At 39.6% G+C, this 26,493-nt stretch overlaps 1 protein-coding gene and 1 long non-coding RNA gene across 3 annotated transcripts in view; one reads left to right on the top strand and one right to left on the bottom strand.

Annotated features, from left to right (window-relative positions):
• The first annotated feature begins 4,305 nt into the window (after nt 1-4,305).
• Nucleotides 4,306-12,491, top strand: LOC128786204 (uncharacterized). Its single transcript, XR_008430208.1, has 3 exons — nt 4,306-4,394; nt 4,481-4,568; nt 12,405-12,491. It is a non-coding gene; the product is annotated as an uncharacterized LOC128786204 (long non-coding RNA).
• Nucleotides 12,492-15,199: 2,708 nt separating this feature from the next.
• Nucleotides 15,200-26,493, bottom strand: part of PTCHD4 (patched domain containing 4) — a 79,352-nt gene continuing 68,058 nt past the window's right edge. For both annotated transcript variants that reach the window (XM_053939660.1, XM_053939661.1), the window contains exon 3: nt 15,200-16,833. In XM_053939660.1, the coding sequence (XP_053795635.1) occupies nt 15,200-16,833 (1,634 nt within the window). The remainder of the gene's footprint in view (nt 16,834-26,493) is intronic.

The raw sequence follows: 26,493 nt of genomic DNA, 5'->3' as shown, positions 1-26,493 counted from the left end.
CTTTCTTCCTGCCTTAGAAGGAATTAAACACCCAGCTACTTACAGTTCAATAAAGTCTTCAAATCCTGTGTGAACAAAATGAACAAAGCTCATAAGCACGTTTTCTCCACAGACACCAGTGGGATGGGAGGATGTACCTGGAAGTTTTGGGTGAAAGTGGAAATATCTGTGCTTGTAAAGCTATTCCAAGCTATGGATAGCAGGGTTAGTTGCAGAGGATCTGAGCAAAGGTACTGGTGTGATTTTGAAAATGATATGGTTGTGCTGGTGTATGTTACTTGACAGCCTTGTTTCAACACAGGAACGATGAGCTCCAGAACGGGGCTGTGCTGACACAACTCTGCATCTATGCTTGCAAACTGCTCTGTCTCCTCACCATCACAGCGCTACTCAGTGTAGAAAATCCCTCTGCAAGGCTGTAGGTTGGCACAGATTTGCAATTCAGTAAGTAAATTCCCTTGCACACTATAGGATGAATCCAAGTAAACTATGCTTATGTCAATCAGTGAAGTTTCTTCCACTTTATGCCCTGATTTTTCTATTTACAGCATTTTCAAACTTACACCAAAAGTCAAGGGACTGCAACTAGAGTGATAAGTAGCAAACCCGTGGCCATGAAGCAAAGAAGATGTTTTGGGACTTTGCTGTCAAGCCTTGAACTGTTCAGAGTTACTCCAGGGAAGTGTCAGTTCTGGAAAGCCCCTGAGAAGATCTGCAGGAGCCTTCACCTTCACAAAGTGGTGGGGGAAAGCTGCTGTGGGCTGTGATAGAGCACAGACTGCAGGCAGCAATGACTGCGTGATGAGACTGAGGTCTTCTTGCTCCTCCAGCTCAAGGGAACCTTGAAAATCTCAAGGGAAGACTTTCCACTCTGCATCAGTGATTATGCTCTTAAAGTACCATGGATTTGAACACAGAGAAGCAATGATGGGAGGAATGTGTTGCCTTGGCTTCTTCCTTCCTGCACCTCAGTTCTTGCATATCCAGTTCTCCCAAATCACACAGAGCAAGGACATCTATAGGATGAAAGAAAAAAGGATTGTGCCCTGGATCCTGACCTCAGTATTTTTGTACTCCTTTGGAATCAGGTGGATGCTGAACATCTTCAGTTGAAGAGTAGAAGAGATTGCAATTGTTCTGAATGAAAATGGTCAATGACAGCAGAGTAATCACACAGTGGATAACTTCCAGAAGAGAGATGACATTCCTTGTCTATCATAGAGCAAGAAGGATTATGGGATTCCAATTTAATGTGATAAAATGTCATCACAACCACGAAATTTTAAAGCCATCATTCAATAATTATAATTAGCCTATGTCAAACTGCTCTGAATACTAAAGCAACTATAAAAGGTGAAAATTGTCTTAATTAGCAAAGATGCAGAAAATGTGTGAGACTGACTCACGTCAGGGAAGGCTCCAATTAACCTGGCCCAGATTGAGATAATTAAGAGGGCAGCTCCGATTGTGCAAAGAATGAAAAACTTCTGGTGTGGTATGAGGTCTTGTATTTTTCCATTCCTGGGCCTGTTCTTCAGTGATACCTTCAGGCACATCATCTGTTTACATAAAATTGTTTCCTGAGCTGGCTGCTGAAAACCAGACCTACATCCAGCAAGCCCTGAGGATACTCTTCAAACCCTTTTGGTTATTAACTCTTTCAGTGAGTATTATCTGTTCAGCAAGCTTTCTGCCTGGATGCTACACACACCCATTGAAGCTCTTGTTCAATACTATTTTGGGGAAGTCTAGACCAGAAGGATTGGCAAAATTACTACCCCAGACTAATAAAAAGCAAGAAACCATTTCTTTCTATATAGGGGAATCTTGTGGACACACCACCTCACAGTGGGGCTCTGGTCATTGCATTGTAACAGAAAAACTGCTCAGCCTGGACTCTTCTACACCTAAAAAATTCTGTGGCTGCTTCTCATTGAAGAAGTGAATGGTCTTTGAACTGTCAATGGTGGTTAAACTGTCAATTGCCAAGGGAAGATTGTGCAAAATCCTCCAGGTCCAGATCACAGGAATTCTGTTCTGACCTGTCCTGCTGATCACTGTACAAACCCAGGGTGCTGCAATGGGTGTGGGAGACAAAGGTTCATTTAGTTTTAAGAGAAATAGAAAAGTTACCACTGATAATGAGGGCAACAGGGGTTTCTGCACAAGCCATTCACTCAGGCACTTACTCAGCTTCTCATAAATATTTTGTTTGTATCCCGTACTCTAAAACTCAGAAATGTCTGTGTGAGCTGCAGCCATCTATCTGAGATACATGCTAGAAAAAGCACTAAGTAAAGAAGAAACAGAGAAAAAGCAACCAGCACCACTGCATCATTCCCAAGTGAAATGTAAATTGCAGCTAAAAATCCAGAAGTGGTCATGAATGCAAAGGCAGAGTAAAATATGCTCAAACTTTTCCACTCTCTCATATTTCTACAGGTTCTGCAGTCAGCCAAAATACAGGTCAGTTCTTGGCAGGTGATGGATTCTTACAGCACCAATAATACCTCTGCAACACTCAATTTGCTGTGAGAAGCTGTGCCAATCCTTTGAGTTGAGGAACATACATTTCTTTTGTTGCACCATGAGCGCATAGAAGCTTCAGTGCTACCAGTCCTTTGTCTGTCTGTGTGCTGCCAGGAAGGTGCCACCTGACTTTCACACTATTCAGGGATTTCAGGTGTGCATGGGAGAGAAACAGGAACTCAGAACAGATCTAAGATCCATCCATCAAAACACCACCAAAAGCCAGTACTGAGAGTACAAGGGAGATGTTTGCATAATAACAGCAATGAACATGGATTTTTTTGGCAGAACTAAAACTAAAATGTCAATCTGTATTAAAAAATGACTTAATTGAAACCCTTAACTCTGATACTTCAGTAGGTCCAAAGTTATATTTTTGTGTGTTTTTTTCATATTTAAATCCATGCTACTTATTTTATTTCTCACATGAAATTGATCTACATTTGCTTTTAGTTTTAAAGAAAACTACAAACAAAATTAACTGGAACTGCATTATTATTACTTTTAGACAAGAACTTGCTAAAATTCTGGAATGAGAACTGCAGTTTTCAGTGCAAATTGAAATTTTGCAAAGACCAGAAATAAAAAATACTACAGAAATCTAGAATACAGGTTGGAACAACTGTCTTTGTCACTGGAGGGCAGCACAAGTACCAATATAAGCTAAAGTATTAAAAACCCAGTATTTTCAGCAGTTACTTATATGCCAGAACAGTAATTGCTGCTTCTTTATAGTGGCTAGTGACAAACAAGAGATGCTGCAGCCAGCAGGCCCGACATGCCTATGAAAGACAGATTTGTTGTCATTAATTTTACTTTATTGTTGTAATTTCCCAGACCAAACCCAGGTTGGGGGGGGGGGAAGATAAATTTGTTTGCAAAACTCATATTAAGGTTTTCCCCCCACCCCTAATTTTAATAGCAAATATATTTGCCAAAGCTCTCATCATATTATGGCTGCTACCAAACCTGCATGCAGTCTCAACCCTTTGAGATCTCTCTCTTACAGCCAGACATAGATTATCCTGATTCTAGGAGCTCAGCAGGTTTAGGGCCTTGCTGGTTGAAATGAGTTTCTAATTGTTTTATTTGCAACATGCACAGAAAACTTGGTCAATGTTTTCTATGTCCTTGGCAATGAAGAGGAGAAATTAATACCACAGTTCTAGGCTATCTTTTCTTATTCATAACAATTTAGGGAGTTTTTGAACTATTCCTTGGAATACAGTGAAATAACCCTTTTCCTTCTCTAGGGTATTTCTGTAACTTTGGGTCAAATCTGCATCCACCCTCATGAAAATGAAACTAGCACAGAATCAACACAAGCAGAAATGGCAGGACCTAGCTCAGGCAAGAAGAAATAGAATTATTGAATCATGGAATGGTTTGGGTGGGAGAGACCTTAAAAACCACCTAGTTCCACCCTCCCTGCCATGGGCAGGGACACCTTTCCCTAGACCAGGTTGCTTCAAGCCCCATCCAACCTGGCCTTGAGGCATCACTGCCTCTCTGCTTCATTCACCTTGGCAGGCGTCACCACCTTCTCCCAAATAAAGCTTAGTAGCTATGATGTAATAGAGGAAAATTCTTTTCCCCCTTAAATTAAATCTATTAGAAGAAGAATAGAGATTTTCTACTTCTTACCCACCTAGTTAAATGAAACAAAAATGGTTCAGGTTGGAAAGGACAACTGGAGGGTATCTAGTCCAACTCCCCTCAATCAGGGTCCCTTAAAGCGTATTAGTCAGGATTGTGTTCAGATAAATTCGGAGTATCTCCAGACAAAGAGATTCCAAAACCTCTCTTGGCAATCTGTTCCAGTGCCCAATCACCCTTACAGCTAATAAGTTCTTCCTCACATTCAGGTGAAAATTGCTGTGTTGTGTTTTCTGCCTGTTTTCATTTGAAAGGAAACCAGGCACATAATCTTAGTCCAGTATGTTCCCTCTAGACGGGGTGCCACAGACCAGGACTTCAGGATGCAGACAGAGACTTGAAGGCAAAGACCAAATATTCCCATTTGCACTGGATGGAGGAATGTGAGTGAATGTGTGAATGAGTTAAAGAAGCCCACTGTAAACTGCAGGGTCTGAGGGATGCTCATGCTGGTACTTGCACTATTGAGAGCAAGAGAAGAGGTAGCACAGAGGCAGGGACAGATCTCTGAGCCATGGGGCAGCCCTGGCTGCAATGTGGGCAGATATCCTTGGTCTTCCCAGAGATGGTCAAGAAATACTGGGAAGGATTGTCCCATGCCTTTGACTTGGAAGGGCTTGAAATTCCAACTCTACCACTGTGGGAAGAGGAGCTGAGAGCTGCTGGGGGTGTGAGGAGAGGGGAGAAGGCTGAACGAAAAAGCAGGAGGAACCTTGGTGAGAAAGGATCCACTGGCAGGAGTGTTTGGTGAGGAATGGAACTGGCTTGTGTTCTGTGGAGGCCATTGTGTAGCCAGCTCTGTCTGGGAAATTGAAACATTTGGTTGCATTTCACACAGCTCCAGGGCACCTGTAAATTGCCTATCTGCAAATAATCAGTGAGGGACCATATGCCAGCTCAGGGCTGCCAATTCCCTGGCTCTGACCCACTCTTCCCAAGTCCTGAAATGCCCTGTACTTCTTGTGAGGACGGAGGTGCCAGTTCCTGCTGCTGCCCAACATCTTAGCTCCACATTTGCTCTTAAAAGAGCCCTGTTCATTTCCTCTAAATCTAAATGTAAGGCAACAGGCACCTGACAAAATGGTACTGTAATACTGAATATCTTTCTATTGAAGAAAGGGGAAATCCTAATATTTACGAGTAACATACTTTATTGAAGATTTCAGTCTTTAAAAGACATAAGTATTTGGTATAGAATTTCAAGCTCAGTAAAAAGCTGTTATACAAATATGGTCATGGTTGAATCTTGAAAAATGTTAACAGTTTTTGGCAACAAGGGAGCTTTACAAGGGAGGAAAATCAATATTGACTTATGCTATTTATCCGTAGCATAGTAAAGTTGCCTACACCTGAGAAATCCCAGTAATTAAACACCTAATCTACATTCATACAAAAAAAAAAAAAAAAAGGGTTAAGCAAATTCTACAACTTAAAGGGAGGTAGAAAATGTGACCATTATCAGCCTAAAACAAAAAAACAAGCATTGTGTTAAAAGAAGAGGCAAATGGAAATAAACAATGGAAAAAATGACCTGTATTTTCCTTACAGAACCTGCTTAATTCAGCCCCTGTTTTAGTAACTCTTGGCTGCTCACAGCTGCCTTATTTGTGCTGCTCCAATCACTGAGCTGACCTCATGGAGCCCTAATGGCCCACCCTAACCCCCACCAAAGAAAGAGAACAGACAAACTGGTTACTGCCCATCACCCCAAAGCTACTTCTCAGCGTTTTCATTGCAGTTACAATGAACAGAGATGCCTCAGAGGCATCAGCCTGACCCCATTTTATGCACATGCCCTCAAGTTTATGAACTGCTTATCCCAGACTATTCCACAGCTCTGGCAGCTGCTGCCAGACTCATGCAGGGGCCCTCATCCTAAAGGATCCATCTGAGCTCAAGGACTTGCAGTGCATGTTTCTCTCCTTTGACTGTAGCCTGGGAGAGGACACATCTAATATCTGATTTTTGCACGTTCCTTTCCATCTGATCACATGCTTCCACAAAGTATTGTCTACAGGCATCCCAGGGGAGGAGTTACTTCATGGTTTTCATTACACTCTTAAATGCTTATGGAGCCTGTGTACCTACTGAGTTTATGTTTTCAGGCAAAGTTTTTCAAAAAGCTTTGCTCTTGGAAGAGACAGAGATTAGTTACACTGAACCTTTCTAAGGGTTTTGAGGAAATATCTGGCTTAAGAAGTTCTGTTTCCTTTTCAGATTAGAATATCAGTTCACCCCAGTCCTCAGACTGACAAAGACTTATGTGCAGGTCTTCATATGCATCCTGATGGCTCCACTGAAGCCAATGGGATTATTTACCATGCTTATGGCTTGGCAGTTGCTTTTGTTTTTCCACAAGACTTGATTTCTCTTCTAAGTGTATATAAGTGTTCCTTAACAGATGCAGCCCTAGGACATGTGATTCTCCACTTCTGTCCTATTTATGTCACCATTCATATTTAATTTAATTTAATTTAATTAAAAAGCAATAGATGATGCCATGACAAATTTTACACTAGGCACAAAACCAGCCTTTTTTTTTTTTTTTTTTTTTTTTTATGGGGGGCGTTATTATCGTTTTATTGGCAAAGATGAATTTAACTTCATTGAGCAATCCCTGTCTTATGCATAATAAAGGCATATCCAGCACTTCTCTAGTGTATCACTTGAATGAAATAATGAATTACATTAAATGAAAAGTTTCATTTTTTCTTTTAGAAATGAGCTTTAACATCACAAGATACTGTATTCTCATTCTGAGTCAAATATCTTGCTATTTTTTTCCAGAAAAAGTGCTCAGCAAGGCTTTGTTCTTGCTTGAGTATTGTATGGCTGTAACAAATCACTAAAATGTCCCCGAGATGTCTTACATCAGGGAAATTGAAACCCTGAAAAATATATGTGCTTGGCACGATTTTTCTACATATTGTGAAATTGCTACTATAATTGTAGAATTTAGTATGTTATGGGGAAAAAGCCTTTTCTTTTAAGGCCTCTATTTCTGCAAAGCTTTTATTTAACTTGAAGCACAGAGATAAGTGCATCCTTATTTAGCTCAGTATTTAAACATATGCTTAAATTTAAAGATGTCCCAGTCCATGAGACTTTAGAATTTGATTAAACTAAATCATTTACTTGAGTACTTTGCCAGATGAAGATCTTCAGATGTAAAATACCACTATGAACATAGGCTGTATTGCTGTCTAAAGTTATAAACTTTGAGAATAAATCAAGCAATGTCAGGATTGCTCAGCAGCCCTGAAGGAGGCTGATGTGGTCTGTCATTGTCCATGCTATGAAACAGTCCTGTAGTGTAAAAACTGGGTGACTGAAACTAAATTGTCTGGTGGGAATTGTCCCTGGGCCATGCTAGCACCCAGACTGTGCCAGGGTTGCTGGGGAGTGCTGGTTTTCTGGAGCAATGCTGCGCTAGGGAATTCTATAGATATTTAGTAGCTTTGAAGATTGAATTCCCTCACCTGTGTCATTACAAAGCCTGGAATGACCTGGTATTAAGAAGATGCACCCTAAGTTCTGTGCTTCAACTTTATCATACCTAGGACTTAGGCTCCATGACACTGTTCAGGAGCAGTGTGGCTCTCTGAGGTAGTGAGTAAAGAACAAATTCTTGTTCAGGGCATGACACTGTTCCTATTTAAGCTTTCACTGTTCCTATTTAAGCTGGATGAGCCCTCTCTGAAATTTTCACACAGGTACAGTAATAGCAAGGCTGACTCCTTGACCACTCTTTGCTTTTCCACCTATGGTGAATTCAGACCTGAATTTTTCAATGACCTCTTCTTTTTCTGTAGAGGCAAAATCACACATCCTACTAATCCTACACATTTAGTATTTGGATCTGCATGTTGGGAATGAGGGCTTATGCCTGGGGAGGTACATACTAACCACTGCTGTCCAAATCCTGCAAAATCTCCCTTGACATGGAGCTGAAACCAATGGGATTTCCTCCAAGAGAATGTCTGCTTCTGGCAAACAGGATATTTTTGTAGGTCAGGGATTATTTTCAATGTGATAAGTGGGAAAAAGTTCAGTCCTTATTGATGAAAGAAAATAAGATCAGAGAAGTATCAAGTCAGGATTGCAAGATGTTGCAGACTCAGATTTCTCTATTCATGGAGACTTTTACTCTATTTGATTGACATCTCTTTTCAAATTCCCATGTAAAAAATGTGTATCCATGACTAAATCTAAAATATTTCACATCCTGTTCTCAAACAGCTTATGGAAAAAAAAAAGTGATGCTTCCTGTCCTTTACAGAGGAGCTCAGTGCAATATCCAACACACAGATGGGAAACTGAGAAGCAGTCTCAGCGTAGAGGGCTGCCACTCTGCCTTACCCTGGGATATTTCCTTTCTCCAGCAAAAGCTGGGCTCATCTGTTCATGATTTTGCTGTGTAAGCAGGGTAGACTCTGATGTGCTGATATTGCCCACATGGTGAAGGAGATGATTATCAATCCATGTAAGGAATACTGCCTGGAGTATCCAGCAGGCTGATGCAGTGGGGTTGGAATTAAGCAGGACACTGTTGAAGTACCAGTCATTTTTCTGTAGTTAAGGCTATATCAGCATTTCCACTAGAATACTTGTTTCCAGTGGTTTTTACAATTAAACCTGGAAAATGTGCTCTGGATAGAAATTTGATGAAAAAGTTGTTCCATGCAGGGGCAATAATTTCTTTTAGAGGTCATGAAGAAATGTCCATTTATTTTTCTTGCTGAGACAGAAAAGCAGAGAAAAACTAGGCATTTCTATGATAAAAATGTGCTGAAAAATAAATGCCTAAAGTAAAGGAATTGAAACTAGAAGTTTATGAGATAAAAACTTCATAAAAATGGAAATTTAGGCTTAATTTTTCCTGAGTTTTCTTACAGACACTTTTCTGTCTGAAGAAAGTATTTTGCTATTTTGGCTTTGTTGCAAATTAGTTAGGTCTGTATCACAGGCTGCACTTTGAAGCATAGAAACATCTTCTATTTATTTCAACAGAGTTATGCTCTCAGAATTTTCAAAAATACATAGGGAAATTTTGAAGAGGTTGAGAGCACCCGGAGAAGAATAAAGTGTGAAATAAGTTGAGCTGCAAAAAGAAGATAGCTTCAGGGAGCAGGAAAGAGAAACTCTGTTTTAATGAGGAAGCAGGAAAAAAATGAGGTAGTTTTGTGGACACAGTGGTATGTCAAAGAGGAAACAAAGAGAGCTAGGAAAGATGAACTGCTTCACATTTACTTGTTTTCAGCAGGGTTTCGACTGCCAGTGTGGGCAAGAAAGCCTGAGCCTTGTGTTTGACCTGAACATCCATAACCCACCTCAAATTTGAGCAAAATGATGCTTTTTGTGGCTATGGGTAGGATGAGCATCCAAATTTCACATTAGATCCTTTGCTTTTAAACCATGAAAGAGGTAGAAAGAGATGAAGAAATGGTTGTATTTGGGAAAAGCCTCTAGGATTAAAAAGAAAAGCTTCCAGAAAGTTCTTTTACCTGACTGCCATATCAGAAGAAGGATTTACACCACTCCAGTGTTGGGCAAGTGAGGTGTTATGTGGGACTCTGTAGTGACAATTGGGAATCTCTCAAAAACATATCTAAAAAAAGCCCTTAAAGTCTTCTTGGTCAGAGGTGTATCAGCTTGTGTCAACCTGTGAGCTGCTGTAGTCACAAATTCCAAGTTACTCCTGGGCAAGTTATGAATTCCTGCACTCAGCATAGGGTTAGTACCAGGGGTTGATGGTATTGCTGCTCTTGAGAAGGCAAAGAGAGAGCAAGTGGAGCATGAAATACCTCTGCTTGCATGTTTCAGCTCTCACCCACACACAGTTCTGTCAGGTAAGGGAGCAGTTCTCAGTCTCCTCCCCAAGGGTTTGTGAAAACAAACATGGAATCCCTCCCTTGCTGTCCATGGAAAACAGGCCATGGGGAGGCCCATGCTGAGGTGGAACAACCAGTACTAACCTGGTGTGTGACATTGTTTATACAAGACTTCGGTGAAAATAATCATTTTAGGTGATGGACGAGGTGCTTTCCTATCCAGTTTCCTTTCCTGTTCAAATGCCTTTTGCCTGTGTAAGAAGTTATGAAAGAAGAATCAAAGCTTTATCTGTCTGTAATAATTTGGTTGCACTCCAAACAATGTTTCACTTGGTTTCCACTTCACCTTAATTTTATCAAATATCCTGAGTATCACTGTTTGTTTAAAGCCTTGTTGGAGGAGACGCTACCTCTTTGAGAAGAGTCCCATTTCCCCAACACCACAGCACGTCTCTTGCTCACTGACTGCCTAACTTTGCTTCCTTACAGTGTTTCCTAGGAGATCAAATGGGAGCTTGAAGTACTCAAAAACCTAGTGTTGCAATGAAAAATAACTTATTAAAGTTTATAATTACTGAAAAATTAATCAGAGACTTAGCATGGTACTTGCATAAAGACAATAAGCCAAGCTCTTGTCATAGTGAAATATGGAATAACTACGTTGAAATAAATCTTAATTATGCTAGAGTTGCTACTCAGTGTGACTTAATTAGGAGTAGAGCAGTAAAAGCCTTTGGGGAAAAAAAGAACGCTGATTACACAACCACTTAACTGCATATTCTTCATTCCCCCCTGGTTCTTTTGCTTCCCATCAGAGAAAATTTCAAAACTAGAGTTGTTCAAGGAACTTGAATAGACATTGACATGTGGCAGGTTACATTCTAAATAGGAATTATTTGAAGTAAAAAGTTGAGAATAATAACCCTGAAGATAATCTCTTTAAATTATGCATGCAAGGTGCCATGCATCCATATCTACCTTGACCTTGCTTTGTTAGGCAATAAATTTATGATACATAGAATGGTTTAAGTTGGAAGGAACCTTAAAGGCCACCTAGTTCCAGCCACTTTCAATGGGCAGCACTGCTCCAAGCCCTGTCCAGCTTGGCCTGGGACACAACCAGGGATGGGGCAGCCACAGCTTCTCTGGGCAACCTGTGCCAGGACCTCCCTACCCTCACAGTAATGAATTTCTTCCTAAAATCTAATTTAAAACTAGATCAAGTACTGGACTACAGAGGTGAAGACTTAAATCTAATTAAAAAAAAAAAAAAAAAAAACAAAAGACAGAACATTAGATTGAGGTTAAAATACCCCACAGAGCAAAGTGTAAAGAAATAGACCTTCACTGCAGCCCCCCGAGTGCAGCATGCAACTATGGCTATAGAGTATAGACAGATATATTTTTCAACAAGCACACCAACAATGTAAGAGGCTTATTTGTCATGGTATCACTTCTTACCAGATAGAAGACATGCAAAGTCAAATATATCATGGCAATAAATCTGTTGACTTCAACAGAGTTATCTCAACAATGAATTCAAAGCAATTTACTTTGTGGGAATGAAACCAAACCAAGCAGGAGATGGACACAGAGTTCTTGGAAGATTATCTAGACCATATATAAAATCAGACATTAAAGAAATATGCACAGTATTGCAGGGGATTTATGGTAACTGGGGAAAAAGTTGTGTAATGAAGATCCAGTATGCTGTTTCTATCAGAGTGTCAAATTGCTTGGCATGAGCTATGTGCTTTCTTCACAGGTACTTATGCAGCTCCAGTTAAACTGAAAAGGTGCTGTAGAAAAAGGTATAATATACTGAAAAAATGGAAAGAAAAATAAGCAAAAACAAGTAGAAAGAATTAAAAAATACAGACTCTGCATCCCAAAATTATTCCAGTTTTCCTTGTTCCACAGAGACTGATGTCTTTGCAGAAGTAATGGCTGCACTGGTATTTTTTTGGTGGATGTGGAAATTGGTTGAAAAAAATAACAAAATTACATCCATAGAAGATGTGGTTTGTTTTTTGCTCACTCCTGCATTGACAGAGAAATAAAAACCTTCTAGTCCTAGTGGGTGATCTATATATTTGGTACCTGTCACACAAGTGCTCCTGCACATGTGTGACACTGAGGGGAGTTGGTTTGACACCTCATCAAATTCTTGCTCATTTGTGTGAGCCCACCTTTAATGACATTTTCTGGTGTCTTGGCTTACTATACTCTGCTATGGGAATTCCAGTTTTTCAAAGAATTTGTGCATAAAACTTCATAAGTAAAACATAAAATTTGGGCTGAGTTATTCCTGGGATTTATCCCTAAAATTGAAGCTTGGGAGGCATGTTTATAATCTTTTCTCTTTCTCTTGATATTTTGTCATTTAAGTGGGGTTAATCTTCCCAAGCCTGGATGAGACTGCATTGCTGATGTCTGTGTTTGAACCAATTGCTGAGCTTCCTTGATCACCGACGGACAGAAATCTGCATTTTAAAAAATGTGATTCATTTACTCCTAAGATACAGCTGTAAAATGGATCAGAAGTGTCTGTCACTCTCTTATGGCTGCAAAAGAAGTTCAGATATAAATATCTACAATACTAATATCTGAAGTTACATGAGATGAATCCTGGCTTTGATGGCTTTGGAAAGTGCTATTTCCCTCAACACAATGCATGACAGACATCCCTGGGATACCTCTGGGCAGTACAAGAGAAGACCAGGAATTTCCCAGGTGACACCTCCAGAAGTGATAACCAAGGGTCACAGTGCTGCAACAATCCAGGTTTTGTGTAGGCAATGGAGAAAATCTAAAAAGATTGGGAAGCTTGGCATTCACAATGGACTGTTCAAAATAGGATGGATATTGCACAATGTCATCAAGATGCAAATCAAGGTCAGAAAAAACTTCCCAACTAGAGACACATCTGACCCATAACCCAACATTAAAACATCCCCTGCAAACCTTACTGAACTATTTAGATCTCAGTTCTGTGTCTGGCCCTTGAATATTTTAGGTCAAACCAGTAACCTTGATCTAGCTACCCCTGAAGTTTAGATCCACATTCAAACTTTGGAAGCTTTGCCTGTCTAGAAAGTTTCTCCCTCTCTAAGACATGTTGCACTCAAAAGTTTCCTCGAACAATCAAGAGCTTTCACCACTCCTAAAACACAGAAATCATTTTTGGCTAATGATAATGGCAAAGTACAGAAAATATAAAGAGGTGAAATTGCATTCCTTGGAAACAGAAGCAGCTCATGAACATTAGAACTGGCATTCAAATGGCTTGGTTTTTTTTTTGTACTGCGGGTGATTTTTTTCTGTCTCTCTCTAACCATAAAACAGCAGGAAGAGGTGAGACATGTCACATAGCAAAGAATTAACATCTTGCAGAGAGCTGTTTAGTAAGACATATGTACACTTCCTCATCAGCAAACTCTGCAGGTCTGAGACTGAGTTATCAGCCACAAATAGACACGTATACACATTTTGGAAGGCAAACAGCTTCCAGATTATCTTTTAAAGGTACCCACAAGTAATACAAAGTAGACATAGACACTTCATATAGAGATATCTTTACATAGTGTCCTCATGGATACTATAGGTTCAGGAAGACTGCTCATGGAGGTGAAGCTATACCATATTCCAGAAAGTAGAAAGCAAGCCCTTTTAAAATACTGAAAGGAGAGATTGACATGGCAAGCTCCAGTACAGAACTGGGCTGAGAGCAAACTGAAATGGCTAGATCTGTTTTCATCCCTTCCCTTGGGCTACTAAGCTGAATAGTTTACAAAGCAGAGAAAGTCATTCATAGTCCTTTACAGTACAATTTCTAGTGCCGCATAGTAACTGAGGATTTACTGCACTCTCCTGTGAAATTTCAACTGCCATAACAAAGCTTTATGTTGCAGATGATCAACACTCAAATATTTAGGAATAATAATAACAGTAAAAAAGACATTTCACCCTCCCCCCCCCTTCCCACAGGGGACCAATCTGTCTTCTTACAACTAGGGGTTGATCCGGCCCCATGCAAACGTTTACAAGGTGGGTTTTTTTTTTTTTTTTAGTGTGGTAAGTTTTTTGTATAATGCTTTGCTTAAAGAAGGGGAAAATCACACTTCCTGCAGCATATTGCAGGGACCAGCAAACATATCCCTTCCTTCCTTGGACCAAATATATAATGATAAGACTGTGCAGGTGCTCCAGAGCTGACTCAGCTGCCACACGGTCACATTGTGCCTGTGAAATGCAATCCATCATTACATTTGTAGCGCCTGCTTGATTAATATTCAGTATTTAATGTCAACACTGATAAATTAGGATTCAGAAGTGTTACACTGCAGGAACTGCAAACAGTGTTGCAGTGATGATGGCCTGGGTTAGTTTTGTGAGATCTGTTAAATCAAGGGGAAATTCGTAATTACCAAAATAGGTGTATAGTATTAACTACCAGCTGTGAGCTCTTGGGATAACAGTGATATGTCACATTTAAAGGAACTATGTGTTAGATTTCCAAATGGCTATGATTATTTCTTCTCTGGGATAAATAGTACTTTTATCCCTTTGCCATCCATTTTTGCAATAATGCTCTAATTGTGGTGTTACAGATATACAAGGTATACTGGATTTGGGAAGTACTTTGGCTTAGATAGTTTTAAACATTTACTTCCCAAATGCATAGGTTTCATCTTAACTAACTTGCTCAAGAAAATAAAAAATTACCATGACATTTTCAATCTCTCTTGGTCTTGTAACCTTTTCTCATTTGAAATATTGTGTAATTCTCTTCCATGGACAATTTTTTCAAACAAATCTGCCTTTTCCCCTAGTGTTTACTTAATGGTAACTCTTTTTTTCACCTTAGCTTTAGTCCTACATATGACATATTAAGCAATTCCCATTAGAGCTACAGTTTGAGACTCAGGAACTCTTAATGGCCAACAGACTCTTCCCTGGTGGAGAATGAGGATTCAAAGGGAACATTTGAGACTATTTCACTTTCATTATTTTTGTTTAAAAAATTTTGCACCTTGAGGTGTAATGAATACCCCTTCTTGATCTTCCTTTGCTTTGTCAGACCTGGCCAGCTCAAGCAGCTGAGATCTTTGCTCTATTTTCCCTGCATCTCTGTGCAACACTTTTTTAAAAAGAGAATATACTATTATATTTTTCTAAGCCTTTCAGACTGCTGTAACATGATCAGGATTTTCCTGAATCTCTATGCATTCGATCTCTTCTCGTTCCTTCCTTTTGGCCCGTTTCTTTTTCTTGTGGTGCTTTTTGGAAGGTGGGAAAAAGGTTAGAAAGACGGGCAAAATAACAAAACAGTGCAGAAGTGTGCAACTGCCGGCAAGCAGCAAGCATTTGAACAGTGTGAAGGTCAAGTTTGAAGGCACAAAGAGAAGGGGGACCAACCCGATAAGAAAGGAAGAAACGTTCTGCAAAATGGCTGTCCCGTGCTCTTGGAGGGAGTTCTTTATACACTGAGTTCGGGTGTGCTCAGTAGCTAATACAAATGTATAAAGCAGGGGTGCACAGTGATCTATGGCAAAATTCAAAGTGTAGATAAGGCACAGTATAGAAATGCAATCCATGTCTACATTCCATAAGGTCATCAAGCCAAGGACACCCAGTTCTATTGAGGTGACACTGAGGATTAACCAGAAATTTCCCAGAGGGTGGATAACCAGGAAAAAGGTCAGTATTAACACCAGCAGGATGCCAAAACCAGATATCAGGACAGGCATAGTTACTGATAAACCATAGTGGTCCATGAAAACAAAAGTAGGGTTGAACACAATGAACTTGATGCTCTGTATAAGAGAAAGTGGCCTCAGCTTCTCCAGCAGTTCCACTGCTTCCCTCTGTGTGTTTTCACTAGTCCTGGCCACAAGGTACAGACGAGAAGCAATTATGTTGTTCTCATCTCCAGCTTTGGAGAAAATTATGTCATTTTTGAAGTGCTGGAATTCTGGCTTTTTTAAAAAGGAGCTCTGGAGGATGCTGATAAAGTCACTTTTGTTGGTTGCACTGATGTTACCCACTCGAAGGTATTGGTAATACTGTTCAATCCAGGACACGGTGTTGAACCCCTGGCTGAGTGTTTTTAGGTCTTCTTGCACAGTACCATTCCAGTACTCCAGAGGTTCATAGATGTAGAAGCCTATCACAGGGCTGTAGTTGCTGAAATACTTTTGCTGTATGAGGGCATAGGAGACGCTTGGGGACTCACTGGCAAGAAGGTTGATGATGTTGGCTCCGTCATTAATCTGTAAGCACCCCATAAAGGAGAAAGAGGCATAGATGAGATACAGTATCACCACAAATGGCTTGACGTAGATGTTGGTAATCCACTCATTGTAGTGCTCTCGGAGGAAATGCTGGATAAAGTGGTGCTGGTAGGGGTTGGTCTCGTGGTGGGAAGTGTGCTGATGGCCGTCGTTCATCATGGTCTGGAACCACACGGGCTTCCGGTCCAGGTATTCTGCAGAGGGGATTTTACAGCAGAAGATGCTGTGGTACCGGTTCTGCTCCAGCTGGCCAGCAAAGACCAGGCAGGAGCCAAAGAAAGAGAAGATGTAGAAGTAGTTCAACAGGATGGAGACGCACATGTTCTGGCAGAAGACTTTTACAGCTTCGATGTTGGTGAAGGGGCTTGCCCCCATGCCGAAGGCTATGAAATACAAGGAGCTTGTCATCGTGTAGGAGACCATGACATCTGAGTAGGCATCTGCTACTCGGTCCTTGAATGGCAGATTCTCCCTGGTCCGGCGCCATCCTGAAAGAAGTTCAAACACTCCCTTGGTTCCGTGACCTGAAATGAGAAAACAAAGTTTATATTTGTGCGTATATATAGGGGGTCCAATCATCCCCCAGGTGTTTCATCCTCCAGCAGTAAAAAAATTTTGTCAGCTAAATTTTATTATGTTTTTGTCACCAGTTAAACAAATGGAAAACTCTTAAATGCGTGTCTAAAGCTAAATACCATGTTCACCTGCAGGTGCTTAAATTAACAGCCCTGACATTCTAAGACTCTCCATCCTCAGAAAAAAAAAAAAAAGACACTAATTGATTTAATGGACATTTAATTACTTCCCAATGGACTGCAAATACAGGAGAATGTGAAGTTTGATTCAAGTCTGGGCTTCATTCTAAAAATTCCTTTTGTCATCCTATTACATCTTTCAAGGTTTAAGGGATTCAAATTGAAAAACTTAAAAAATACAAGTAACATTTTCTTCTGAAGAGTATAAATTAAAGGGATTATTTGAGAAATGAGTGGTTGTGACCAAGAATGGGACATCTTGTTTCTTTATACATGATAAAGGAAAAATTATGCTGTAAGTACAAATAACCAGAGTAATTTGTATAATGATTCTCTGCCTACTGAGTGAAATTGGAACTCTCAATGATAGCCCACAAGTTTGCAGACAAAATTGACATGCTGGTGGTAATGATGGAGAGTAGTATACTGGCTAAGCCATTGGTCCACATTAATTGTCTAGAAAACATATGGGTTTATTTTCTGTGATTATACCTGTGTCTCTCTGCTATCCAGAGCTCCTCCTGGTGACAAGGAGTTCTCTTAGCTCATGTAGGAGGACATTCAGAAAAGTCAGACGTGGTCAGTATTCCATGACAGATTTTGACTTTGTATTCCATTCCTAATGTTTTGGGGGTATGATATTTTAATAAACTAAAATTTAATACAGACTTACTATAATTTTACTTGTCACAGTCACAGTCTAGGAAGTCTACAGCTATTAAATTTTGTGACAGAATGGTAAAGCTGAAGCTGATCTTATGGAAAAGTTTAACAAATAAGTTATGTATCATATATACATATTCATATAATGTGTATGTTGAAAAGAATGTATACATACATGCACATTCTTTTTTTTTTTTTTTTTTTTTTTTTTACCTTTAGAGAATTTCAACTTGAGGGAAAATAGAAAAGCCAATATTCAAAAAACCTGTTCAAAATGGTTTGGCTTTCAAATAACAATTACATTTGACTTTCAAATAATAATTAAAACAATTTAAAGAATTAAAAAAAATTAAAATAATTATAATCACAGATTTGAATTTTGATCAGAAACTCAAAAGTTCTAAACTTTGGATCTAGCCCTGAGAAAATTATGGCCAATGTAAGGAGACACACTACTGAGCAGAAAAAGAAGTAGGATGTAGATTGAGTAGATTGCAGATGTTTCTGCCTCTGTTTGTGGGCCTTCACTCTCTGTAGTAGAAGAATTGCATGAACCAAAGCAAGCACAAAGTAAATTTTCTCGTATCAATCCCAGAAATAAGACAACAGGAGATTTGCAAATAACCAAGTGTGTGCAATGAAAGGTCTGTTGAGTTTTAGATTTAAATTGTTTGGATTCATACAGCTGCTTATGTTGCCCAAAGCAGACTCCTGACAGACGTTCTAGACAGGGAAAATTACAGCATAAACTGTCAGGTTCTGTGAATGTTACCTGCTCTTCTGCAGATCAGTGTCCCCAGTGAAAGATAAACATACAGTAGTATAGAAGTCTTGCAGTTAGCAAAAAGCCTGTGTGGAAATGCCGCTCTCTTATGAACCAGCATCTCAGTTCAGGAGGGACCTTGAATTCCCTGGTAACTTTAGGATGAGTTGTTCAAATTCTCAAGGCACAGCTGCCTTTCACACTGTCATTTTTGGGCCATCAAGCAGAAAGGATTGTCTCCTTCAACTGAATAAATCTGCAGAATCAAGTGACCTGAATGCAATTGTTATATGACTGTAGCAAGTGTTTAAGTCTCCTGCAGGTTGTGGACCAGGCTGGCTGGTCACCACTTCAAGGTCCCACATTCTGGAATTGCTTAATTTAATGGTACAGAAACCACAGAACCATTTAGGTTGGAAGTGACCTTTAAGACCATCAAGTCCAACCATTAACCCAGCACTGCCAAGCCCAGCACTAAACCATGGCCCTCAGTGCCCCATCTGCACATCTTCTAAAAGCCTTCAGGGACGTTGATTCCACCACTTCCCTGGGCACTCTGTTCCAATGCTTGACAAGCCTTTCAGTGAAGGAAAATTTTCCTAATATTCAATCTAAACCTCCCCTGGAGCAACTCCAGGCCATTTCCCCTGGTCCTATTGCTTATCACCTGAGGGAAGAGACAAACCCCCCACCTGTCTATCCCCTCCAGTCAGGGAGATCTGCAGAGCCAGAATATTCTCCCTGAGCCTCCTTTTCTCCAGGCTGAGCCCCTTTCCCATCTCTCTCAGCTTCTCCTTATCAGACCTGTGCTCCAGACCCTTCCTCAGCTCCATTGTCCTTCTCTGGATGCACTCCAACACTGGAATGAGTGAAGCAATGCTCTACCAGCTCTATCAGCAATTAAAAATAATATGGACTTTTTTCTCCCTATTCCAAAATGTCACTTACCTGCCCCCCTGCAAATTTGTGTTCACAGTTGCATCTTTGCCATGTTTTTAGTGTTATTAATTTATAAGTGTTAACGTATCAGATTCTCAGTGATGAGTACCTGGATGCATGTAACGTTGGGGTAGCTATAACAGAGAGGATTTCTATTGTCAAACACCTGTGAAGAACTATGCAAGAGTATGCACTAATGTATGTGCCCAAACTTATTATAATGTTCAAAATTACAACACTGTAATTAAACTCTAGGCTTTTTTTTTGCAAATAGAACAAATATTATCTTAAGGAAAAAAGTATTGATATTTGTAGCTTCTTTAAGTATCAAAATTGGTACTGATTTTCTTATTATTCTTGTTATACAAAAGTTAAATTTCCACTCATTCCCCTTTTACAAGTATCTTCAGTTCTATCACACAAACACAGGTACTGGGGAATACAGAGCAGTAATTGCCTTGCTGACACAGGAGGAAATCTTTGCCTGACTGGTTTGCCCATGTCATTACTCTGATACCAAGTTTTCCAGCCATCCTCTGTTGCTCTCCCCAAATAAGCAGGTCTATTCCCTTTTCCCAACAAGGATACAAATCCATTTTTTCCTGAACGTTTTCTGACAGTTCTCAAGATTCAGACAGCATAGTCACTCTATGAAATTCTGTTCCTTCAGCTTCATTCCTAATGCCACAACAACACTGACAGAGGAATTAAGTTCACTGAGCAGTTCTAGGAAGGTTCAGAGGGTCTTTGGCTCTGGGTCAAAACTGCCAAATTTCTCTGGTACTAACATGACATGAATGAAGTACAGCAATTTTTTATTTGCTGGACAGGCAATGGCCTATGACTACTTTAAAGGAAAGGAGGCAAGAAATTTTTATTCCATTATTTGTGAGGGTAGGAGAGCAAGAAATGGGGGCCACAGAGAAGATGAAAATAAATAATACATTCTCTGCCTCAAATTTAAAAGGAAAAGATTAATTATGAGCAGATATTTAAAATATGTTGGAAGAGAATAGGGATAGAAACAAAAAGAATGAAATGAGATATTAAAGAACACTTGATTGAGTTAAATTCAATCAACCTGGAGAAATGAATCAGTTAAAAGTTAAGCCAAAGAAATCTCTGAACAATTAGAAATCATCTCAGGGGATAAATGTAGATGGGATTGTCCACAAAGAATGGAAAGAAGAAGCAAAGTATCCATCTTCAAAAAGAAGGACTGGAGCACTTTTGAAATGAGGCATGATTTTTTTTATTGAATTGTAGAAAGACTTGGTTTGGAAAGGACCTTTAAAATCACCTAGTTCTAGACCTCTGCTGTAGATGACATTTAAAAAAAAATTGGAAAAAATAGGCTGAATGTCCCGGAGAATAAAACCAGCAAACAGTAGCCTGTTATTTATACATGAAAATCAAAGATAAACTGAGTTGGATTTTTTCCCCTAATAGACTGGATTGTCAGTGATGACTCAACAACATTCAGCATAAAAAAGGTATAAGGACAACAATAAAGTCTTTCTAATTTCTACTTGGAGAAGGAGAAGAAGTAATTTGTTTCATATCCCCAAAAACCATTAAATTAGATATCAGAAAAAACAAATCTTTCTTTCTTTAAGCTTCATTAAACTCTGAAGCAGACAATCTAAGGAGGTGATAAAGTCTTCTTCAATGCAAGCCTAAAGGTTAGATTAATAAATGTTAATGTAGGTGCTGGGTACATCTTGTCAGTGCTGGGAGGCAGATTCTGTTCACATTCCTGAGGTCTCTTACTTTGGTACCATCATACCTAACTCTGTCTTGACATGCTTAAGATTTTTTTAAGCATGAAACCAATCTGTCTTCAGTGTTTTCTTAACTAAAGCATGCCCATTCAGCATTTAGCTGTTGCTTCTGCCACAATTAGTCAGCTTCTTTGGACAGGAGTTTGATCTGCATTTATCACTCCTCAAAATAGCCACTGATACCCCAGTCTGAGGCCATGAGGCTCTGCTGGAAGGAGAGCTGCTGGCTGCTGCCAGCTTTTGTAAACTTTCTAGGAAGGGAGATCAGGATGACTCTGCACTTTTTATGGAATCAAGGCATAAAGAAGATTATTTGCTGCAATAGGTGACAGCAGTCAGTGTGGTGATAACCTTGGTGCCTACATTATATTTCAAACAAACAAACAAACAAAAGTCTTAAAAGTGCCATAGCACGGATTACTCAGCATTTCTGCACTGAGAAATCCAAGTATTGAACTCAGTTTTCATTAACAGCCACACATGTAACTTGTAATGTATACAAAGGATGAGGAGGCAGCTTTCTTTTAAATCATAGTGGTGGGCTGGAAGTATATTTTTACATTATAATTCTTTGCTGTGATCCAATGGAAATAAACTTTACATTATTTTATCTAGGGGAAAACACCCTTTTTTATTTCACAGGGGATAGGCAATTCATGTCCTAGAAAAATTTGTCTAGTCTAGTTTTACCTAATATATGCCCCATAATAGCAGGCACCATGATCATTAGGAGCATACTGAAGTAAAGAATCATTGAATCATCAAATGGCTTGGGTTGAAAGGGACATTAAAGACCATTTAATTTCAGCTCTATGCCATGGACAGGGACACCTTCTACTAGACCGGGTTGCTGGCTCTTTGGACTCTCTTATCCAGGTTTATTGATTTGAAAATACACCCCATTTTAGTGAGTTTAAGTTCACATCATCACTTTTTCTACAGAGGAACAACTTTGCATCTCAACACATTGCAGTGTAGGATGCATTTGTTCTTCTGCTAAATCACTAATATTAGTATAATTAATATTGGTATCCCCACTTACATTTAAAAACTGAAGCACAGAGATCAAGAAAATTAATCACAGTCACCAAGGACTCTTTGTATCTCAGGGAGGGAAGAAGGAATAAAAAAAATTATTAAACCACTTCTTTATGAAGAGTCAGTAAATCCTTAGGGATTTTGATGTAGAAGGCAGAGAAAATTTGAAGCTTGGTCATGCTTTAGGTAGCAGTAGGAAATGTGTACCTTAATCTAGATCCCATTCCTAAATCTCAGCACAATGCATCCAGCTAAGTGGACCCTAACCACAACACTGAGTAAAGCAATTCCCAGCTTGATTAAGGAGAAGGAAAAGATAGAGAATATGTTTCCAAACTAATCTAAAATGTAGGTAGGAAAAAAATGGTTTTAATTTTACATCTCTCTAGGTACTTGTAAAGTGACTGTAATTGAGTTGTTCACATAGTTGGGTTGTTGACTATTTCTTCTTTACTTAGTTTTGCCTTGGCTGTTGTGCTGCTTTAGTAGTAACTGGGAAGGTCTGATGAGGCAGCTGAGGAACTAAACCACTCTCACCATGGTTACTGGTTTACCTTTCCTCCAGAATCTCCTACTAGAGGTGAAGTCAGGCCTCATCCTGCCAGTAAAATGCCTGGGATGGTTCAGACTTTGGGGTTAGAGGGTCTAACTGTGGCAGTGATGCACTGTTGAGTATCATTGTCCAAAGGGAGGGCGTCCTTGAGCAATAGGAGTTTTCTGTGGTATCACAGTATTTACATCTTCTGAATGTCACAGAGCTTACAGCAACTGCAGCAAAAAATGAAGACAAATCAAGATCTCCTGCTAAAGCTCCTGCAGAAATTTTGTTTTCACTAAACCTGTACTTCTTTATTTCATTTACAATACATGGCATTTGATGATATTTAAAAGCATTTAAACAGAGAAATTAAATCCTTTCTAGGTCCATTCTCCTGTGAGGTCACTACATGCACAATTTCTTCTCTAATGAGATTATGTAAAAATGCTGACAGAGGGGTTTTACACCCTGCTGTGCCTTTCTGACTTGAAAAGTATTTAGGGTAGAATTTTTCTTTTAAGTAACAGATCTCTATCATAATAAATTGTCTAATTTAAAAAGCTGGTTTTTATAGAAAGGATATTTAACCAAGTGCAATGAAACCTCAGCCAGCTGAGCCATCATCTTTAGTGAGAGGGACCTCATGGAAATCTCCAGTGCTTCACAAGAGATTTCATTATTGCTACAATTTAGCACATCTGATAAACACAGAAAATGCACTTAAATCCATAACAAATATCAGCAGCAAAGTCAGTTATATATACCAGATATTTTGATTTCCTTAAAAATATTTCTGCCAGACTATGGCCAGTTTGCCATAGCCCTGAACATATCAATACTTCCAGCTCCCAAGTTTTGCTATATCCCCATTACAATATGAACCTCATTTAAAAAGTAGCAGTGCATCATAGGGCACTCCTGTTAAATATACACACTATTCCTTCATGTGTACTCAGTAATTGCATTTGTTTCTGCTTGCATGAGCACTTCTGAAATCCTTTTAAATAATTCTGAGGCATTTTGGGGGAGACTGGCAGACAGAAACTCCAAGATTGTTTGAGGCTGAGGAGCAATGAGGAGAGAGGCAAACATTTGATTCTGTCTGCAGTTGGCTGTATAATTGCATTTCAGAAAAGATCAGTATCAGCCTAACACTGCTCCCATGAAATTCTGCCAACTTCTCAACCACAGCCGCAGCTATAGACACCTGTACAGGAAGAAAATTGTGTAAGGATGCAGCAGTCAGAGCTGTAGTTCCTCCCTTGCCTTCCAGCCTCCTAAGAAACACCAACCTATAAATTAGATTAACACCAGTCTGTTGGAAACACAGATTACAAGTGTTGGTTCATGCTCTTTTAATCTCCTTTCTGATATGTTCCTTCTTCAAGTAATTCGTTCCACAGGCCTTGACAGCCCCCTCATTCTACCCTTTCCAATCCAAATCAAAATAAATGTCCCAGACTACACACAGAAGCCCAAACATAAGAAAGCAACTATGGGAACTGAGCTAAATCACATGGAGATAATTTACTTACACATCACATCCCTCTGGCACATCCTTGATCTTTCATCAGTTTCTGTCTCTCATTTTGGAGGCTCTCAAGGCAAACACTGTTATCCCTGTTTACACAGAGACCACCACAGTGGGACCTTGATCTTGATTTAAATTAAGAATAATTAATGCTAACAAGAAATTGGCATCTCTCATTTTGGATCTTTCTTATTCAAAAGACATTTCCAGAGCTTCTCCATAAGCATCCCTGGGTAGAAGCCCAGGATGAGCCCTGGAGATAAGCCAAAGACCTGCTAGTCCAGACACAAACATGTTTCTAACTAAACTGTAATGACACTTCTTTGTATTCAAGGTTGCTACAGTTTATTTTAAGTTAGAATTTTACGATTTTTCATGCCTAGACTCTTCTTTTTCAAAGGAACAGAAATATTAAATAACACCCCCTTGGATTGAAATAGAGCTGAACATGGGGAATGTTTCAGTGGATGTGATTAATAATCGGGCTGCACACCTCATTAAGTGAGATTTACATTTGAGCAAATGTATATGGCTTGCAAATTGTACATAAAGTTGGAATCCTGCTTAGTTTTCTGCCATGCTTAGCAATGAATTAAAATGCTTTTGCTGTTTCTCATTTAAGCCTTTTAATGAACATTGTAGGCAAGAGCTGCACATATGGAAACTGCTATTTATTGATGAGAGTTTAAGTGACATATAGAAGACAAGGTAAGGAACTTAGATCAAGTCTTAAATGGATTTATTATACACTTATTTAGGCTAGAAGCATTGGATGAATTTATGATGCTAATCAGAACATTTTATCACCTGGATTTGATAATCCAGTAACATCCAAAAGAATAAGGTACTAGTGAGAAGAAAGGAAAATATTTCAATCAAGTGTAGATTCTGGCATCCAGCAAAAATAATCTGTGCTTGAGTCATTATAGGAACAATGTTTGGTCATTTTCTGCTTTCTGGCAAAGACAGAGCAATAGTAGATTCTTCAAAGGAAAAATGGTTAAATAGCTGGAGAAGAAAATAGATGTGAAAGCATACATGTCCAAGAAATGACCAGTGCCTTTGTAAGTTTGAGCAAATGAAGAGAGTGAAGCACTGTTTGAAGGGAGTGGGACAAATTCCTGGAGTTTTATCCATGAGGCAAGTGTATAATGTTATCAGTGGTGGGACCCAATTGTGAAAGGAGAAAACTTTTACCTTTCAGTGACAACATCCATTTGTCTGCACAATCTGAAGTCTCTGAACTGCAAGATTCCAGACATAACAAGCAATGAGCAGAAAAAGTTCATTCTTCAACTTTCCCCAGTGAAATTATTCATTGTAACAACCAACGTCCCCTTCCTGGAACAGATGGAAAATCACCTGGGAAAAGCTTTGTGGGGGTTTACCTCCCTTTGAAAAGGATATAGTCACTCTGATCACAAGAGATTTTCCATACAGCCCCAAAATCTAATGGGGCACCATTTTTTCACTGACTGTAGAGCTGGTGCTGGGGTTAGCTTGGTTTGAAACATACTAAAGAGAGAGTGCTGCATCTTGGCTGAAGTAGTTCATTTTCAATTGCTACCCCAGGGACAAGTTCCAGCTGAGTAAAGCAGGGCTAGTCTCTACCTTGATAGTTACCAGGTCAAATCCTGTCAAATTCCTACACTAATAATTCCTACTTGGAAATTACTCCAGCTGGTGACACTGTGGTGCAGAGCACTGCATTTCTGGACACCGAGATTTCCACCTAGACTGCTTATCTTGATGTAGCAGCACACCTTTACTGCAATGAAGAGAGAGCTTCAGACAAAGGGAATGAACCTGTCTGCTGACAGGGTGGTATTTTTAACAGTGTTATTAGTGCAGAATTTGCTGACATTTGTTTACTTCAGAAAAGGGATGGGAAGACAGACTGGGAGGCGACATGGACCTTTGCTTCTCTTTGCTGGGAGTGAAGGAAATACAGGGACTGACTCAGCAACTTGAAAAATAGGTATTAAATCTCCCTTTCCTTTCCTTTAAGCCCCATTCCTGCACTGCACAGGAACATGGGAGAAGTTTGCTCCACTGCCATTGCCAAGACTGGGACAGCACTGGGATCACTGCAGCACCAGGACTCTGGCTCAGGCTGTCCCACCAGTGGGACTGCTCAGGCTGGGAAGCATCCTTACATCCCCACATCCCCACATCC

This window comes from Vidua chalybeata, chromosome 3 (genome assembly GCF_026979565.1).
Source record: "Vidua chalybeata isolate OUT-0048 chromosome 3, bVidCha1 merged haplotype, whole genome shotgun sequence".
NCBI classification, from domain to species: domain Eukaryota; kingdom Metazoa; phylum Chordata; class Aves; order Passeriformes; family Viduidae; genus Vidua; species Vidua chalybeata.
This window is presented reverse-complemented; position numbering and strand designations above follow the sequence as displayed.